The 21,474-nt window shown below is 26.6% G+C and overlaps 1 protein-coding gene across 3 annotated transcripts; it reads right to left on the bottom strand.

The window, feature by feature from the left end:
• Positions 1-413: 413 nt before the first annotated feature.
• LOC107442783 (embryonic polarity protein dorsal) lies at positions 414-21,171 on the bottom strand. 3 transcript variants are annotated; one of them, XM_043046283.2, is made up of 11 exons: positions 20,986-21,161; positions 12,462-12,575; positions 10,956-11,167; positions 9,184-9,338; positions 7,870-7,961; positions 6,120-6,251; positions 5,944-6,042; positions 4,775-5,005; positions 2,727-2,828; positions 2,565-2,645; positions 414-1,665 (listed from the first exon to the last, which is right to left on the bottom strand). In XM_043046283.2, exons 2-11 carry the CDS (start codon positions 12,505-12,507, stop codon positions 1,238-1,240), a joined length of 1,578 nt encoding a protein of 525 aa, XP_042902217.1. In that variant the 5' UTR covers positions 12,508-12,575; positions 20,986-21,161; the 3' UTR covers positions 414-1,237. The 3 variants fall into 3 exon arrangements, with proteins under 3 accessions (XP_042902217.1, XP_042902218.1, XP_042902220.1); XM_043046284.2 differs by lacking the exon at positions 12,462-12,575 and having other exon boundaries at positions 20,986-21,171; XM_043046286.2 differs by lacking the exons at positions 12,462-12,575; positions 20,986-21,161 and adding an exon at positions 13,765-13,901.
• Positions 21,172-21,474: the final 303 nt, after the last annotated feature.

Below are 21,474 nucleotides of genomic sequence, written 5' to 3'. Positions count from 1 at the left end.
TTCAACTCTCAATTCACATTTCCATTCAACTCTGAGAAAAAAAAAAGATAGAGGTACTTTGTCAAAAATTATGGAAGAATCCTAAGCATTTACAAGTTGATTGCACGAAAAAGTTTTTAATAAAGAAACAATGACATTAGTCGATAAGACATAAATCAGGGTTCCCACTCTATGATGAGATTGAAATTCAAGGACTTTCCAAGGACCTCAACAAAATTTTCCAAGGACCTTAATCTAAGACCAATTTTAAAAATTATTCTCTTCTATCTTACTAGAAGCAACAATGCTTGCTGTGGCAATAATTAATTTCAAATATAATACCTAAATGCTTTGCCTATATAGAGAGAAGAGNTGATTGCACGAAAAAGTTTTTAATAACAAAACAATGACATTAGTTGATAAGACATAAATGCAAGTGAACTTGTTTATGAAAATTAGGAGCAATTATGCATAAAAAAATGACATAAACACAGTATTTTTAACCCTATTTTAAATAGTTGCATTGAAAAATTTGCTTAAAGTAAACTAATACTTTCATGTCAAACATTTTTAGAGAAGTTAATTTCAGAGATTTAAAAAACAATGAAATTATAAATTGCGAAATATGAAATTCATTGGTAACTTATTTTCAACAAATGTGAATGAAAAAGAATAAAATGATTATAATTATGGCACAATAAAATAACTGACTTAACACATGTTTTCATTACTAAATATTTTTTTATGATTGTTTTATTGCTACTATTGCAAATTTAAAGCAATAAAAAATTCTAAGCATTTTGTTCGGTAAAATTTATGCAGCATTAAAACAATTTGTTATTAATTTGCTTCTGTAGTTTTATGAAATGGAATATATAAAATTGAAATAATATTTTAAAACAAAATGGTAAGTATGATAAAAAAATAATTATAAATTAAATCTTTTAAAAAATTTCTTCATTAGCTAATTTTTGTTTTGTGTACAAAAATCAAAACATAAGAACAATTAATGCAACTTTTTTTTAAAAGAAAATTTAAATTAACATTTTTGTATTTTTTAAACTTTACAATTTAAAACTTTTGGTCTTCAACAATATAAAAACTGGAGAAAAAAATGAAGTAAATCATTTATAATTCGAAGCATAAAACTAGAGAAAAAAAAGCAAAACATTTGGTTGTGTCTAAAATAAACAAAGGCGGAATTAAGTAAAACAATTCTAACCTAAAAACCAATGCAACAAAAATAAAAAAAATATTTTTATTTTTGTTGATTGAGTTCTTCTGACGGGTCTTGGAAAGTAGGTTCTGGGATACTCGGTGCACTATCAAATAAACTGGCAGAAAGATTTTGAGTCAAATTAAGGTTTATATCAATATCTAAGTCGAGACTGTCAAATTTCTCTATGATGGCATCATCCACTGCAGCCTCCTGGTTGGATGATTCTGAGACAGGCATCATTTGGTGCATCACAGGAGATGACATAGGTTCTAATGGGGGTGTGGCTGATGAATGGCTGTGAGCACTGGGTGAAGTGGCGAAATTGGGTGAATGTGCAGGAATGAGATGTGGTGAGGTTGATGGAACTCCAACAGGAACTGACGATAATACTGATACTGCCGAAAAGTCAGATACAAATGGTGCTGATGCTCTGGCAAAAAGGTCATCTCCACAAGATACCCCACTCACTAAAAAAAAGTGCTTAGTCTTAGTAAAATAAATTAAAAATATATTTAAAATTATTTTAATTTGGTAAAATTTTCTTGGTTGATAACACATTTATTAATATATTATACATTTTTATTTAAATGAAATTGTTTCACTTATTTAAAAACTATACTTTATAACTGAAATAAATTTTTTTTAGTTTGAATGTAGTAAGAAAGTACACCTTCTGCCCCAAATTAATTGCTACATTTAGGTCAAAAAATTTTGCCCCAAATTAGTTGCTACATTTCAAGTAGGCGGAGACATAAATAATAATTTATTAGATCAACACTAGTAAAATTATATTACTAATGAATTTATGATTCATTAACTAGAAGATAGTCTTATGCAATCACTGGCGAAAGATACCAGACAGCGTGGAACATGGATTATGAGCGTGCAAAGACTGGATTCTTGTAACTATTTTGGTACTGATTTAAGGAATGAAGAGAGGAATGCTCGGTAAATAAATGTAGTTAATTGATAGCATATCACCCTCAAATTTCTGAAAAATGCTCAAACAAAATCATGAAATCATCAGTATCAATAATCAATTCATAAGTATTCAAATGTAGCAATGAATTTTGGATAGAGGTAGTAATGAGACAGAGGGAAACTTTTTAATGAGTTTGACAGCACAGGTCTAGCTTCAGTTGAGCAGAATGTTAAGCACAATAAATTTGTGCCAAAATCAACATGTAAGGAACATAAATATTATTGAGTAAAACCATTAGAAATTTTTATGCTAGTTAGCTTGCCAAACATAAAAGGAAAAATTAAAATTTTTTTAAAATTTTATTATCTAAGACAAATTTATGTGTAATAAGTATCAATTTTCTAAGTCTCATTATGAATGAATATTCATGAAAATGTTTCTTACCCATAACAGTTTCTGGTTTAACTCTTTGTCTAGTTGCTAATTGCCTAGAGACCCGTGGAATACCAATAGGCATTTGTTGCTCTGGAATAATTATAGTTTATGTCTATTAAAAATGAAAAAATGTAACCATGAAAATCACTAACCATTTAAGTTTTATTTTACCTGGGAAATTAGATCCACGACCATGAACATTTCCTTGAAAATAACATTCAAGATCAATGCGGTCTTCTACTTTAAGCTTCTTTCTTGCAAGACCTTCAGGATCTTAAAAATAAAATTATTCAGTGATAAGTATTTTAAAATTTTAAAAGAATGCTTGCAAAGATAAACCATGATATTTGCATTTTGAGCAAAGTTAAATGTTAACCATTAAGCTTTATTATCCATAATTTTTTAAACACACACACATTGCTAGAGTGATATAACTAGAACTGATTAGGCATACGATTATACAACTATGTATGTATGTATGAATAACAAAATGTAAATAAAAAAAGTCTGCCTTTGGAAGATGGCTATCAAAGAGAGCCTCTGAATTTGGTTACGTCGTTGAAATATTTTTTTTTAAATTATAAATATAGAAATTCATTTGGATTAGGTAATACATTTTTAATATGCTTTGATTATTTTCGTGCAAATATATATTAACTTTCAAAATTGAAAAGTTTGTTATTCAAAGTAATTTGCTATTTGCACAGATTTTTCCTGTCAAGCATGCACGTTATTTCCATTAAAAGACTGGTTTTCTCTGCAGCAAAGCAAACAGCTTGTATCCCAAACTGAGTTCACAGGGTTAAGGGTTTAAAAAAAAAAAAGTACATTTGAAGATATTTAAAGTTAAACATTGATATAACGGCTATAAAATGCAAAACTTGTTTGCAGTTTTTTTTTGTGTATGTATGTGAAAATTAATGTATATGTATAAAGGTTTTCAATTTTTTCACAGCTACACAAATTTTTCAAAAGTTGGGCTTTTTCTTATGTAAAAAGCAAGTTTTACAAATTTCAATTTACTTCTTTTCTTAAATAATAATAAAAAAAATGTTAATGTAAAGAGAAAAAAAAAAAAACCCCTNGAAGATGCAGAGTATAACAGTTTTGGTTACACCTATAATTTCAATTAATGTTGTTATGATGCTTTTTTAAATTTACTATTGTGTTTTTGTCGGAGAAAATAGTAACTTCGTAAAGTCATGAACAATTCTTATTTCTTGGAATTAGTCATGGAAAGTCATGAATTTGAAAATCTAAAATGTAGCAGATACTCTGGATATAACTAGAACTGATTAGGCATACGATTATACAGCAATGTATGTATGTAACAAAATGTAAATAAAAAACTCTGCCTTTGGAAGATGGCTATCAAAGAGAGCCTCTGAATTTGGTTACGTCATTGAAATATTTTTAATATTTCAATATTTTTTTTAAAATTATAAATATAGAAATTCATTTGGATTAGGTAATACATTTTTAATATGCTTTAATTATTTTCGTGCAAATATATATTAACTTTCAAAATTGAAAAGCTTGTTATTTAAATATTTAATTTGCTATTTGAACAGATTTTTTTAAAGATTTCCCTGTCAAGCATGCACATTATTTCCATTAAAAAACTGGTTTTCTCTGCAGCAAAGCAAACAGCTTGTATCCCAAACTGAGTTCCCAGGGTTAAGGGTTAAAAAAAATACACTAACTACTACTAAAAAATTTTGCTGAGTGAGTCCAAAAAATAAATAAATAATACATATTATATACATATTAAGTATATATAATAATATATATTTGGTGTTCATTATGTATATTAATTGCATGTGTTTTGAATTGATATTGAACTGTTGTAAAAATATTATTTAGTGTAACAATTATTGAATTAACATTTCAATGGGTGGCGGTATGTTAAAACGCCACCTATATGAGCTTTGGAAATATGTTCCTTGAAGAGCTCTGAGAGATCATCGTTGTGTGCGTGTCGGTGAACACCATGAGAAGTGATAATAAATGAGTGTTTTATTTAAACAGTTAAACATTGATATAACAGCGATAAAATGCAAAACTTGTTTGAATTAAGAGTTTTTTTTTTGCGTATGTATGTGAAAATTATAAACATTTAGCTTTTCAATTTTTTCACAGTTTTACAAATTTCGATTTACTTTTTTTCTTAAATAAAAAAAATAATAAAAAAATGTTAATGTAACAAGAAAAAAAAATACCTCTTTCCATTGGCAAATATTGGAATGGTCTTGGATCTCCTCTTTTGTTTTCACTAGGTTTCCGAAGTTCGATATAAACAGGTACTGGTTGTTGAATATTTTCATTCTGATAACGGGGTGTTCTAAATGAGATGGCCACTTGCTTATGAACATCACTAGGTTGGAATTCAGCTGGACTTTCCCACACTATCCTGGAATTTTGTTCTTCATAAAACCAAATTTGTATATCCTCTAAAAAACAACAAGTTTTATAATTTAAAATCACATGTTAGTTTAGAAAATACATAAATTCTTTCTCGCTTATAGTCAACCCTAAATTTTATGAATTTCTATATCTATTTACTTAAGCATGATCTTGCAGGAACCCTCATTCAAATTTTTAACTCCTTAACTTAATAATTTGCTTCTTCCACATCATACATGTATGCTTAAAAAATTATTTTAAAAATTCTGAAAAGGAGAAAAATAACAACTTTTAAGCCAACAATTTCATATATGTAAAGTTTTTTGCAATTATTATTTAGTAAATTCAAAGCGAAAGCACCATACAAAAAGGGATTATTTTTGTAACCAAAATGTTTGTAAGTGCAATAAAATAAGCATTAAAATGATGGAAAAAATTTATTTAAATTTTTTAATTGAATACGTTTTTGTGTTTTTATATTTTAAGAAACTATTTATAATTAAGCATTTTGCATGCATTACTAATAAAATAAGATTTTTACTTTTATTAGTTTAATATTGAAATTATGTAAGAAATAAAAATTTGTTCTGGTAATTAATCTCATTTTTAAAAAATATACATTGGAGTAATTGCTAAATAAAATATTAATGTCAGGTTAAGAAAGTAATAACATTCGTTTGTACCATTTTCATCGGTGGTACAATAGAAATAAATCTATAAAAGCACTATGATATAAGAAATAATAAACAAAAACAATGACTGCTCTCCTTCATAAGTTGACCACCTATCTAAGTCGACCATTGAAGCAGTGTATCACAAGTGGTCTACTTACACAGGTTTCACTGTAACAGGAAACAAAAAACAATTGAAAAGAGGAATGCTGAGCTTGCATTGAAATATAAATTTTAATAAACAATTTCTACATAGAATGAGTTATCTATACAAGAAAACGTGATTAATGATTCAGTAGAAATAAAGGAATTACCTTTAGCAACTCTATCACACAGAAGTATAACTTCTGTACCTCCAGTTACCGGGGCTGAATAATGACTCAGTTTCATTATGGTTAAATCAGACATGGCTTCTATAAAACAAATTTAAAATAAGTATTTAAAACAGAGTTCTTACAATAAAAATTTCAAAATGTGTAAATTATCATACTTTTGTCAAAGATTGGATCTGAAACAGCTGATGGAATTGGTATTGAATACCTGTTCTCAGAGTCTTTTAGAAAGACCTGGAAACATAATCTTAGTACATTCAGATCAATGCTATTTGGGTGATTGAATCCAGCTAAAAAAAATTCATAATGTTATGCACAATAGTGAACAACTAATCTTATTTCGTAGCAAGGAATTAAAAACAATTAAAGTTTTAAAAATATGACACTTATCAGTTACTTTGATGAATAATCTTTGGTACATAATTAATTTTTAGTTTTTCCTATGGGTAATACAGTATTTTTGGGATTATACATCAAACTAAATAACATACTGATGAATAAAATTGCCAAAAATTTAAAAGACAGAAATGTTATATGGTTATATGTTACTGGCAATGTATGGAATGGCAGCCTACTGTAGAACTCTTAGCAATTTTATTAAATGCTTATCATTTTAGCATAAAATCTGAAAATCAATATCCTATACTTTATCTAAGCATTGTGTATAATATCTAGGCATTTTATAGATTAACAAATGCTTTTTAATAAGAGGTTATGATTAAGCTGTGATTTAAAAGGTCCACATTCTTTAAAAACAAAAATGTAATAATCATGAAGAATAATGAAAGACTATTGTTAAAAAGTTTTATGATAAATGACATTGGCAATGTATAAAAATGCCAGCATTCTATAGATATTACATACTTTGTCAGCCTATTTTTTTTTCTTTTTTTGGTTTTTTAATAGACTGCCAAATTTGATAACAAACAGTACTGAGATCATTCAACAATTAAATACACTTAAAACTGTTGTATATTCCATAAAAATTACGATAATAAATTGCACTTTAAAATTTTATTCACCTTTATTAAAATAATTTGTACTTGCAGTAAATATATTGTATGAAAAAAAAAAACATTTTCTGGTAAATAAATTTATTTAATGTGAAAATAAATATTTTCACAACAAAAGATATTTGATGCAGACAGAAAGTTAGTTTTCCTTGTGTTACAGATTTTCCAGACCAAAGAATATTTCTTAATTGGATAATATCAAAACCATTGTCAACTGTAGTTTTTATTAACGTTTAAGAGTTAAAATATACGGTCATTAAAGTTAGCACGCAAAAATATTTTATTTTTATAAGAACATCATTTTTCTTACATAGAGTTTCACTAGAAAATTTAATGTTTGAAAATCACTTTCTGGTTTTGAAAGGTCATAATATAACTTTCAGAAACTTAGACACAAATTTTGCAGGTACAATAATTTACAAAGGTTCTTACTAAATAAAAACAATTTTAAAAATACTGAGTTTCATTATAACTCAGTTACTTGGTGAGAAATAAAACTTAAATTCATGCACTGTGAAATATATTATTATTAACTAATAAAGATGAATAATAATTAACAAAAAAGGCAATAATTTTTTTTAGTTATTTAGAATAATAACTACATAACTATACAAAACATATAAAAGAGATATACACATTTATGCATAGATATATTTTAAATAGTCAAATAAAATATAACAAGAGATAAAAGTTTAGTACAAAATTAAAATATCAAATATAAAATCAAAGGGGTAAAATGAAGGAAATTGAGATCAATAGTAGTTTTAACGTCCTCTTTGAAAAATGTGCTATATAAAATATTCATAAGTTAAAATATCAATAATAAATTACATTAAGAAAACAAAAATACAAAGAAATAAATCATTAATAACTCATAGAATTACAAATAGCTTACTTCCAAATGGATCAATGCTATGTTTTTCACGAATTTTGAGCGACTTTTCAATATCTCGCTTTTTTACACATTGTATCCCAAGGCTTGGAAAGCTGAAATAAATTATATTAAGGATTTGAAATATATAAAAAAATTTTATTATGTTATTCAATATTAAATTAAAATAGAATTAAATATTACATTATAATAAAATATTAATTTAAAATAAAATTAAATATTATATTATAATAAAATACTAAATTAAAATAAAATTAAATATGATATTATAATAAAATATTAAATTAAAATAAAATTAAATATTATATTATAATAAAATATTAAATTAAAATATTTGAATTCAAATATATAAATGTATTAAATTTTTTTTGTCTCAATCGTTTAGAAAAAACCCAGTGTCTGGGGGTATAACCGGGCACCCTGCCTCTGGGAATTATACCAGGGGACTGGTCCTCTAGGTTGGGGGTTGGGTATAGGGTTGACACCTCTATCCTGTAAAAATTTTGTTACGAAATTCTTAGAAGAAAAATCCAGGATGACTTCATGGAAACGATTTGGAAAACGAATGCCGTGGTTGAGATGGGCTGACTCAGTGGAGTAGGATTTTTTCGCAATTAATGAAAAGAATTGGAGATCAAAGATAAATCAGAAGTCATCATGGAGAAATCTTCAGAGGAAGGCATTGGTTCACATTGGGCTGTCTGGCCAACTATGATGATGATGATGGTTTAGAAAAAACTTAATTTTAATTACTTAAAGAAACACTATTAGTATAATAGCTATATAGTTTCACAAAAAATGACTCTTCTCATAGATTAAATAATTAACAAAAGTTGTGAAGTAATAAAACCTTGTCAAAACAGAGCTCCTTACTGCCAGAAAAAAAAAATTTAACCAGGGAAGCATCAGAAAAAATTCTATAGCACAGTTAATTTTGTTATGACAAAGTAATTTTTTTAACCACTTTCAGTCAACAGAAAAACTAATATATCTATTTTTGTTCCCATTAAAAGAAATCATACACTCAATTTATACTATAAACAGAAAGTACTAGGTACTCAACTGAATAGAAAATTCTGTTGACTAGATGAAATTTTTTTTCTTTAATAAAATAAATCAAACTGAAGGTAAATTAAAATAAACTAAATTTAAAGAAACATTCTGTCAATGACCAGTGTTGAACAAAAGATATTCTTTTCCTATTAGTTTAACTCTATTTGTGAGAAACATGAGTATTTTTCCTGACAACTGAATTGTAGAGATATTGGTAAAATGTTATTGTATTTGAAGTGATTAATAAAGAAAAATATTTTATACCTGCAAGTCATGTCAGGATTATTAACTAACTGAGTACAAACTCCTCTTTTACAGTTCTCTTTTCCAACTAAGTTATGAGGATGAGGTCGATATGGAGGTCCGTCTTTAGACACACAGGATACAACTACAGCATATTGGCCTTGGTAATTCATGACCTAAATATATAGTAACAAACAGAATTAGTTTTTGGGAGATGCTGTTTGGAAGATAGTTTTGGAAAATGTATTGAACTTTTAAAAACAGTTTGTTAGAAAAAAAATTGGGAAGAAACACTTTGCAAAGTTTTCAATTTCAATAAAATTATAATTTTTATACAGAACAAATATAAATGTTGACATTTTTTTTCTCTCTTTTTCATTTATTAAATTAAAGACATACTTGAAATTCTGTCCTGAAACTAAAAATATTGCAATTTATAAAATGAAATAGAAAACTTACAATCAATTCTTAAATTTTGGCTAAAGCTAGAAAACTGTTAGTTTACTCAATACTTAGCTAATCTGCAGATCAACTAGAGTGATTCATTAGCATAGGAAGTTAAGAGTTTTTCCTACTTTACCTAGGTGATGAGCACAATTACAGCTTTTTTTTCTTTAAAGTTCAAATACAATAAAGTTCAATATATAAAGTTCACTTTTCTCATTCCCTCCTCCTATCCTGCCACGTATTTTGGCTTTCACAACATCTTGACAGTGTCAGATGCTTTTATTTCTTGTAATTTGTAGCATAGCTAATTCAGTTTCCAAATTTGTTCTTGTCTGTTTGTATAAGAATTTGAATCATACATTTTTTAAAAGGAGACAAATTTAGATATGCAGATTAACTAGAGTCCATTAGCATAGGAAGTCAAAAGTTTTCTCTACTTTACCTAGGTGATGAGCACAATTACAGCTTTCTTATCAGTCCTTCCTTAAGTTCAAATTAAATAAAGTTCAATATACAAAGTTAACTTTTTTCTCACTCCCTCCCCCCATTCTTCCACTTTTTTTTGGTTTTCGCAACATCTTGACAGTGTCGGATGCTTTTATTTCTTGTAACTCGTAGCATAGCTGATTCCGTCTCCAAATTTGCTCTTGTCTGTTATTGTAAGAATTCGAATCATACATTTTTTAAAAGGAGACAAATTTATTTTACAAACAAGTATTGAATTGGGAAGTAAAATGAAGAAATAATCTTCTCAAAAAGCTCTTTACCTACGATTCAAAACATAATAGTGCTGACAAACAAAATTATGATTCCATTATCGAAGATGTAAAGCAAATAAATGATTCTAAGAAGAGAGAATTATTTTGAGATTATCAAATAACTCCAACAAATGAACCTTTGATTGTACAAAGCTGTCAAAAACTTGTTTAGCTTATAACATGTTGATTTAAGCGTATACAAACACTGTTGTTGTTCTAGCAAAGGAATTAATTTCATTTTAATGTGTGCTTAGTTGGTAATGTATAAATTATTTACGTTTTACATTTAAAATTTCTTTAAAATTATATATAACTAGTTTTTAATGATAATAAAATATTCCTTAAGCTACTTAAGGTAGAAAATTTACAACACAGCTTAAAAAGCTATTTTCAAACCTAATAAGAAATACCAGAAATTATTAACACTTCAACGTAATAGTAAGCTAAAATTAATATTTTGTTAATACATTAAGAAAATTCCAAGTGAATATTCTAAAATTCAAATAAGAAACAAAATAATCTTAATTATCTTGAGTTATAAATACAAAAAAGTTAATCATCTAAAAAATATATAGGGAAAAAAATAACCTGAATGGTAGGAAATGTTCTTTTTTCAGAAGTATTATTAATGCCAACAATACTGCCAGCAGATCGCCCTTCGATTTCACATTCATATCTAAATCTAAGGCTCCGTGGTGCTGGTTGTTCTAAAATGCGAACATAGGGTTGGTTTGAGTAGCCCACAGCATGAGTGGGTGAGATAGATTGATCCATTAACAATTGTGTCTTAATGATCTTATCTGAAATACATATGTATATATGAAATAAGTTCTGTACAAATACACAAGCATTATATAAATTATGGGGATATTTCTGTATCGTGATCTGTCATACAAACTATAATCGCCAAGGTGCCAAATGCTTAAACTTGTTAGGTTAAACTTGCAATTTTAGAAAAAAAAAAAAAGAACAAAAAACATGTAAAAATTGATTAAAAATGATTTGCCTGAGGGAGGCAAAAAGTTATAATTATCCCTCTTTAAAATTATCCAATCCTTCTGTGATGTCTTTTTAAAATATTGTTTGCAAACCAATGCCTAGAAGTTGCTAAGGCATGTCGATTATTCAGCCGCAAATCACAATACGGAAATCTTCCCAAAATTATCAAGAATTTAAAAAAAAAATTCAACAAAATACAATTTAATACGTAAAATATTGTAAATCTATAAGTGAAACACAAATTTAAAGAGGATTGGATTGGTTGTATAATAGAGTTTAATGGTAAAAAAGTTGGAAGCAATATATTGCCAAGTCAGGTCGATTATTCAGCCGCAGATCACAATACGGAAATCTTCCCAAAATTATCAGGAATTTGAAAAAAAAAAAAAAACATCAAGGAAATACAATTTAATACGTAAAATATTGTAAATCTATAAGTGAAACATAAATTTAAAGAGGATTGGATTGGTTTTATGATAGAGTTTAATGGCACAAAAATTGGAAGCAAGATATTGCCAAGGCAGGTCGATTATTCAGCCGCAGATCACAATACGGAAATCTGCCAAAAATTATCACGAATTTAAAAAAATGAAAATATCAATGAAATACAATTTAATACGAAAATATTGTAAATCTATAAGTGAAACATAAACTTAAAGAGGATTGGATTGGTTTTATAATAGAGTTTAATAACACAAATAATGGCACAAGTTTAATGGCACGAATTAAAAAAATCAACGAAATACAATTTAATACGTAAAATATTGTAAATCTATAAGTGAAACATAAATTTAAAGAGGATTGGATTGGTTTTGTAATAGAGTTTAATGGCACAAAAGTTGGAAGCAATAACTTTTTAACTAAAAAAATAGGCTACTTAAGAAAATAATATCGAATGGTGTTACAAACAAAGTTTGACACAAAAAAACATGAGTGCAAACCTTTATTTTAACTATCAAAGTTTAAATAAAATTAGAAACAATTTACATTTTGAACAAATGGATATAAAATCAAGACAAAAGAAGGGGAAATTAAAATGAAAGTTAATTGAGAAAATTAGCTAAATAGTGTATGTTAGTAAAGCAAGAAACTCACCAACATCATCTAAGGTTAGTGGGTCAATAAGAATTGAGTGCATCATTTTTTTTTTAAAACATAAAAGGGTTAATGAAAGAAGAGAGATTCAGGCAATATTTTCCATCTTCATCACTATAGTATTAAAAGATAAATTTATATTATTTATTTAATTTTAAAAACATAAATACATTTGAAACAGTGCAAATATTTAAAATAAAATAAAAACAACATGGAACTTCAGTGATCAGAAAAAAGGAATACAAGCACAATTAGGACAGTCTCGAAATTGCAGAATTTCTTAAAAGAAATCATAATTTTCTCAGTAAATCACATAGTTCGTGAAATTGTTTTTAAAGTTTCTATGGACAGAGCAAGTCTTTCTTCAATATTGGTAAACACTAACACGCATTTAGTGCTTTACAAGTACTTGAAGTATTTATATAAACATAATAACTAAATGGGCATAACTGAAATATGTTTATTAACAGCAGATTATTTTCCACACAGCTTAGTTTACATTACTTTTAGTCTCTAATTTTATTTACTTATTAGACTATTTTGAAATAGAATAATTTACTCTTTAATTATTTCTTTGGATAAAACCTTCATAATCAAAGGAATCAGACTTAAGAATCCCACTCTTAAAGAATAAATTTATAAAAATATTTTTGACTTAGCGACTTATTTAAGAAAAAAATCTATCGACTTAAACCAATTATTTTCTTTAAAAAAAATCAAAATAGATTTAAATCAATAAATTTAAAAAAAAAATCAAGTGATTAAAATCGCGATTTTAATCATGATTTAAATCATGCCAACCCTGGATGAAAGTAAACAGAAAATTTTGTGATTTAAATCAATTAAAAAAAAAAATCAAGTGATTAAAATTGCGATTTAAATCATGCCAACCCTGGATGAAAGTAAACAGAAAATTTTGTTTAAGTTCAGAATAATAATTACTTAGAATGCTTGCTAATGTAACAAAAAAACTTCCCTAAGTATTACATTGTATTATTAAGTATAAAATGAGAAATAAATCAATTGATTTAAACCAATAACTTTAAAAAAAAAAATAATAATCAAAATTGATTTAAATCAAGAAATTAAAAAAAAAAAAATCCAGTGATTAAAATCGCGATTTAAATCATGCCAACCCTGGATGAAAGTAAACAGAAAATTTTGTTTAAGTTCAGAATGATAATTATTAATAACAATTAACATTTAAATTATTTCAACACTTTTAAAATTATTTAGAATGTTTGCTAATTTAATAAAAAAAAATTTGCTTTAAGTATTAGATTAGTTTCTAAAGCGCACTTACAAAACAGAAGAAAAATAACAGAGCCAACGACATAAAAATATCCTATGCGGTAATAAAAGCATAACTAAATCTATAAAAAGATAATTCCTTTTTTGACCCATGTCCAGTAAAGAGGAAAAAAAAATCAGCTGCCCGTCAAGCAGTTTGGCGCCCAACAAATGAGTACTCCGCCTTTAATCAATGAAAAGGTAGCCGATGATTCAGTAAAATGACGGAATGACTGGCGCAAATGTGGCGCCCGTGTGTGAAAGAGAACCCTATCCCCTTTGAACGATCGGATTACTGAAAGAGTTATCTTTAGACAAAAATACCCAACCTACTTTTTTCACAACAAACATATAATAAGCATTAAAATCAATACATTCAAAATTTATGTTTTTCAACATTATACGTATGATCATTCAAGTCATCAAAAATAAACAAAAAAAAAAAAAACAAATTCTGAATTTGATAACACATTTTTAAAATTTATGTACTATTCACCAATTTGTAAGTTGCTACTTTTTGTAAGTTGCTTCACGATAAAAACTGAGATTAATCAAAGGAAACTTGAAAGTAGATATACAAAAGAATTTTTTTAAAGTTTATAATATGATAAAAAATATTCATCATTAACAATTTTTTCTTGTGCTATACTGAAGGGCTAATTAAGAATAAAATTATCAACGATTTAAAAATTTATTTTGAAATCTTTAAAAATTTGAGCCAAGGTTTTGAATTTTTGTACGAATTTGATACGCTACTTTTTGTAATTGTAGCTTTTATATTGATTCGAATATGCAAATATTTTACAACATATTCTACGTTTATGGTGTGTGTGTGTGGGGGGGGGGGGGTTAGAGGGGTTCAACGTATTTTTAAATGCAGGTAGATTGTGGGTATAGTTTTTGAATAAACAAACAATAAACCTTATCCTGCTTTCGGGTTTTAGCAAAATTTCCTAGCACAAATAATGCGTATTCTAATTTTGGAAAGACATTCAAGATTAAAATTGTTAGAACGTCGCGTCTTCGTACTTTTTTAATAGCTCAGATAGATTTTTTTTCTTAATCAGAAGAAAGGTTCTAATTTTGATTCGAAATATTTATTCTTATATCCGTTGCAGGAAAAGCATATTCATAAGGGCAACGTTGAGCAGAAAAATAAATCTTATTGAAGGTTAGTTTAGATAAGATTTGGTAAGAATTATAAATTCAAAAAAAAAAAAAATAAGGCACCTTCTTTTTTTAATTAAAAAAAAATCCAAAACAAAATTACAAAACAATAGCTTTAAAACAAATATAATAACATATTTTATTTATTTAAATCTTTGAAATGAAATTTTTGTATTATTGCTTTAATGATAGGCTTTTGTACCACAACAGCTGGAAATATAGTCATATTGCACCAAACTCAAGGTCACCAACAATAAGTGACCCTATAAACTATGTCTGAAAACAAAAGGAAGAAAAACAAGACAATAAAAAGATTAAGTAGCAAAGTTGCCATATACATGATGGGATTTAAACCTAATTTAAGAAGATTCTCTTTGTAGAATAATCATTGACATGAATTGCCAGGGCAAAAGAATTCTATATTGAAATATTTTACTTTTTGCAAAAATATTGAGATTTACTAAATATTGGGATTATTACTAATATTTTAAAATATTAACTTTGGCCATTAACTTTATTCTGCTTAACTTTGGCTTTTGTTTAGTATATATATTTTATAAAAGGCCATGCAGCATCTTGATAGTAAAAAAAATCGAGAACAATACAGCATTCAGAAAATTGGCGAATCAAGCTTGAGCTTTGTGAATGATTATTCAAGAAAATCCTACTTTAACCCTTTATAATATTGATTTCAAATGTAAGAAGTTAATAACTAACTGGAGTAAATTTAATTTAGTACTGATTACTTTGAATAATTATAGCTATTAAATAGTTAGATTTTACATTTGATGCAGATACATATGACTTCACTTTGAAATTAATAAATTAGTAATTAAAGATAATAATTTTCAAAAATAATTATTAATGTTAAAAACATAATAAACTCACTAATTACCTAAGTAATTTATATTATAAGCTGACGTGTAAATATTTTTACACATCAGTTTATTAAAATATCATGTTAAAGAAATAGTAAACAGTTTAGTTTTGCGAAATTCCTCTTGTCATGGATGTAACACAATGTGTCATGTTCAAAACAGACTTTTACTTTATTGTATTAATTTTTTATTTTGTAAAAATTAAAGTCAATTTGAATAAGGGCAAAACGACACCAAAAATATTTAAACCTGCCACATCTATGTAAAAAATTTATAACTTTCTAATACAACATAATATTTTGTTTAAATTATTTTTTAATTACTTATCTAAATAAATTTAGAGGTCATATTTAGTTTCTACCCATTTTTTCAGTGTTCTGGAAAAAAAAAAAGCTTTTTTTCTCCCAAAAAAAATAATTCTGGTTTCTGAAGTACATTTTTGTGCAATTAAAAAAAATTAAACTTATAGTTAATAGAAATATCACTGAGTTCTCCTTAGGAAAAAAAAGGTAGGGTGCTTCCTCTCAGAAAAGGACACTTAACAGTTTTAAGAGGGGTCTTGCTTAATACCATAAAAATTTATCAAAATGTGTTATGTTATGAAATAACTGAATTCCTCAACAATTTTCAAATTACCCTCTCAAAAATTTCTTTCTTCTCATTATCAAAGTAAGAGAAAAATTTGTAGTTTACAAAAGTAATTAAAGGCACACTGAAGTAATTAAAGGCACAATTTTAACTGAAAATTATATGAAAATAAACATTTAAAAAGTGATTAAAAAAAAAAGGCATTTGTTTGAAAAATAATTTTAAAATTTTAAGACGCTAAAAAAATCTAGTAATATCCCCCCCCCCCAAAAAAAAGAGATACTTATAAAAATTCATCTAGTTAAGAATAATCTGAACAAAGTAAATATTTGTAATAGTAATCAGAAATAAACCTGTAAACACAGATAATTCTACCAGTGTGTAATTATCATTTAAACAATGATTTTTTTTTCCAAAATTAAATATGAATAAATGTTTTTAAGGGATAACAGCTAATTTTCACAAAAAAGGAGCATAGAGGGTGCATTTATAGGGATCAAAGGGCAGACAGGGCGGGCCACCCTTTTAAGAATGCTTAGGAAGAACACTGATATCACAATGCCTTCAGTGGACATGATGAGTAAATTCTTCACCTATCATCGCTGAGACCAATATTTAATTTTTCACAATAATGGTTCAGTAGTCTGATTAGTATGCACTTTCCTGGATTATGTTTCATTGGTTTGGAACCAACTTTAATATAACGTCTCCTGCAGTTTCAGAATGGGGGAAAAAAATCTGTGCATGGTTGAGGAACAAGGTGAGAAAACCATGTTAACCAGAAAAAGGGAGCTAAGGACTAAACCATGGTTGGGTGGTGTGCTGAGAAGACCAAATGATTGCTGCAACCATTTTTTTTCTTCTTATCTAAATGGTAGAAGTGTAGTGTAGACATGTGCTAGTATTGTTTTCGGATAATCACGAAAACTTAATGACAGATAGCCACCAATAGCCTATTAGTATTACATAAACAGTCAAACTAACTCTTCCTTCAATTTTTCTTTTGCTTGGAATTTATAGAAGCAGTTAATATTTAAATTGTACTTTTCTGATAAATTTAAACTTATCCTCAAGGAACCTGGAGTGGAAAATTTTCTGATGTGCTCTAGCCCCGGATAGGCTCTGGTGATTTTATTATATATTGTAAGCGCACTTTAGAGTTTCAGACTTTAATTTTAAATTTTTATTATGAAAAGGGATATTAAAAAAAAAAAATAATAATATCACAATCATCAATTCACAGAAAATACAAAAATTTAATTAAATTTACAATTCAGTTATGGTCAATTCCATGGAAAAGAGACATATGTCAAATTTGTTACCAATTTTAAAATTTTAGTAAAATAAATTTTTTGTACTAAAANGACATATCTCATGTCTGTTATCAATTTTAAAATTTTAGTAAAAAAATTTTGTTTGTACTAAAACCGAAGAGAAAAGTTTTGATTTCATGAAGAAAAAAAATAAATAAAGAACATTATTGTACTAAAATAATTATATTTTTTATGAATATTTATGTCAAGTTAAGTTTCTATAATATCATGTCTGCCATAATTGCATGCCATGTCTGTCACACTAGCAAATATTTTTTTAAAAGGGCACTTCCTTTAAATTTTATGTCTTTGAATTAAGTCTTACAAAATAATATCCAAAACCTAAGTTATGCACCTTTCCGAACAATTGGACATATAGCTAACAGACATTCTGTATTCATGCCTGTTTTCTGTTATGTCTGTCACAGCATATTTTTATTTTATTAATTAAATTGTTTTCCATATAAAGCAAATGCTTTTCATTATTTTTAATGAAAAGGAACACAAGTTGCTACATAATAAAATTTGTGAACATATTTTAATATTTTATAGCTAAAAATAAGGTAAAAAGTTTGTCTGAAATATTTTGTTCAATTAAAATATTTTATTTAACCATATATGCTCAATCTTCCTTACATGCTTAAATCCTTATAAATGTACTTAAATGCTGAGAATAATCTTTAGACAGCAACTTGGCTATAGGGCAATAGTATTACAGTGCGGAAAGCCTCTTGAATGTCGGCAAGATACAATAAAATTGCTGGAGCATTTGAAACTTTAGAGTTACAGCTCCTTCTCATATATTATACCCACAATTGTCTTATTACCAATGGCTAGAAAATACTCTACAGTAGACCTACGATCATTTGACACCCTCTGATTCATAGGTATGCAGGTAATTCGGGAATTTTTTCAATTTGATTTTTTATGTGTATAAACAAACTGTCAAAAAATAACTCAAAATAAGTGACTATAATGAAACTAAAAGAAAAATTTGTGTTTAATTTTGTCATTAATAATGCCACAAGCTCATGTAAATATATCACCGATAATTCTTTTTCTATTTGCCATTTTCTAGCAGCCAGAATTTATATCCCTCATTAAAATCATGAATAGAAATCATCAGCAGTTATAATGATGAAGCATGAGTAAGAAACTATCGAATATCTGATAATTGAGATTGCACTGTACTCTTTGCTTAATTTTATCTTTGTGTTTCTTCGCAACAAAATTGATCAATTTAAAGTTTTGCATATCATTTTTTAAATTTTTGAACAACTAAATGTTATTCAATAAACTTTAATAGTAATATACCAAAAATTTAATGAAACTCGAGGTCTGTGATATATACTACATACCTGTGTTACACATATTTGGTAAGAATAAAAAGAAATTAATGAAAAAAGTGTTAAAAATAAACAAAACAGCTGTCAATTGTCCTGATTTTCTTAGAAATGCATTTTTTAAAAGAATATTTAAGCATTGTACATCAATATTATTCACCAGTATCAACAATATATGTAGGTATATCTAAAAGGAATTGTTATTGTAAATACAATAATCTAATTTCTTTTATAAAACATTTGGATTAAAATGCCTGACATTATTTTTTATATCCTAAATATGTAAAATAATTTATTACCTAAATATGCAAAATAATAAACATATTTCAAGTTAGCAAATTAACTTGTGAATTATAACTACAGCTATGATAAAAATTGAAAAATAACAATCTTTTTGAAACTATAATTAAATTAATTTTAATAGCATTATTTTAGACCATTAAAATGTAACTGTAGTTTTTGTTAATAAGGATTGTATTAGATTATATTAGATAACTGCAAACAAACAGCTACCCATTTGATAAAACCTAAATAGGCTTTCACAAATTTGTTATAATCTAGTATTAATAATCAAAACTTACATTTATTATATAAAATGATAATGAACGAATAAAAAAGTTACATTTTCTCATGCTCTTTTTTTTTTTTTTTTTTAACTTTTAATTTTCTTGCTTAGATCCTGAGCTTCCTAGTATATTTTTAATTTATATAATTAAAAGTAATATTTAAACTATCCATTCTACTTTGTTATGCTGATTTACTATAGTTTAACAAAGTAATGCTTACATTTACACTGTTTAACTATTATGACAATTAATACATAACTATTATTGGCTCATCATTTTACATAAATAGTGCTATGAAATTATCGTAATGTATGTGCTGTCTTTAGAAATGTCACAACAAAACCTCAAAAAATGCTAAAATTTTTAAAATTTAAAAAAATAAATAAAAAAACCTTAACTCAATGTTAAGAACAATAGAGTAGAATTTTAAAATATACAACATTGTCAAATCTTTAAAAATGTTAGTAATATTTAACAATTATATTAAACAAATTGAAATGTAGACCAGCACACAAAACAGTTTTAAATTTATTAACATTCAAGTAAAAGTTATATGAGCAAGAAATTTATTAACATAGAGAACTTACATAACAAGAATAATATATATTACATAATAGGAAACACAATAAAACTTACACACATTAATGCTCAACTTAAAATTTGTCTAAAATTTTTTTCTTAAGTTTTCTTTTTTCCTGAGAATTTGATTTAAAAAACACTTTTTGATAAAACAGTTGTCTAATCAAGTGGAAAGAAATTTTAAATATCTAGTAACAAATTCATTATCTATTTCATCCAAAAAGACCTGAATACAATACGAAGATAACTCTGAATATTTTATACAATATTACTAAATTAGAGCCAAGTATATATTATGTTATTATAAATATACACATCAACAACTTTATCACCACTAAAATTCCGTTAAATGTAAACATTAAACATTTAGAGCACTTGACAAGAACATAAAGAAAAACAAAGATCGTAAGAAAGAAAAGAAAAGTTCTCTGTGGATAATATCTGATTACAGGTACAAAGAATAAAGTTTTCTTCGTTTTTTTATGCGTCTGAAAGATTTTTTTTAACCCTTATTATTGGAACAGAAGTTTTGAGATTTATGATCAGAAATTATGAAGTCATAAACAAAACTGATAGAAGAGAATCGTATTACCAAAGACAGTACACAACAAACACAGTGATTCATTATAACTTTAGAATTTTAATTTATCATAAAAAGAATGTTAATTATGTGAGGCTTTAACAAATGCACAATTATTTAAAGAATCTAAATTGTTATAAAAACAGAAGCGAGACAAAATTATAAACATCATAGTGAAACAAAGTTTTAACAATTTAAACAAACAAAATTTACTACTCACAGATAAATAATCGTCGATCGGCTTTGAATTTGAAGCACTACATTTCTAGGGCACGAAAGTTTTCAATGAATTTAGTTGTTACTATCAAAAACGGAGAATCTAGATGACTCATAATTACAAATTTAGCATTGCTTCCATGAATTTTCGTGCAACTTTCTTTTCTAACTGTCAGCGATGTTTACCATTGGTCATTCAAAAGTGTTACGTCATAAAATGTGTTTTCCCCCAAACAAGAGCGTTTAAGATTTAAAATTTTGATTTAATTATTAATTTGAATTAGATCTGGCTGAATATTAAGTTTTACAGATTTTGTGACTTAATAAGAGTATAAAACTTGAGTGATAATGTGGTCAAAAAGTGATTACGTAAAACTCAATCAATACGAGCGGGAAAATTGAAGAAAATGCCTGTGGGTAGGGAAATTGTAATTTAGGTCGAAAGGGAAATCCTTATAAAAATGGTATTTCTTCTGTAAAGATACGAGTCAAG

Source organism: Parasteatoda tepidariorum, chromosome 8 (assembly GCF_043381705.1).
Source record: "Parasteatoda tepidariorum isolate YZ-2023 chromosome 8, CAS_Ptep_4.0, whole genome shotgun sequence".
Classification (NCBI taxonomy): domain Eukaryota; kingdom Metazoa; phylum Arthropoda; class Arachnida; order Araneae; family Theridiidae; genus Parasteatoda; species Parasteatoda tepidariorum.
This window is presented reverse-complemented; position numbering and strand designations above follow the sequence as displayed.

Coding starts and splice junctions, on each gene's coding strand:
- LOC107442783 (XM_043046283.2), bottom strand. CDS start 12,507: ATGATGCACTCAATTCTTATTGACCCACTAACCTTAGATGATGTTG. Junction 11,168..12,461: donor ACTAACCTTAGATGATGTTG/GTGAGTTTCTTG, acceptor TATGTATTTCAG/ATAAGATCATTAAGACACAA. Junction 2,646..2,726: donor TCGTGGATCTAATTTCCCAG/GTAAAATAAAAC, acceptor TAATTATTCCAG/AGCAACAAATGCCTATTGGT.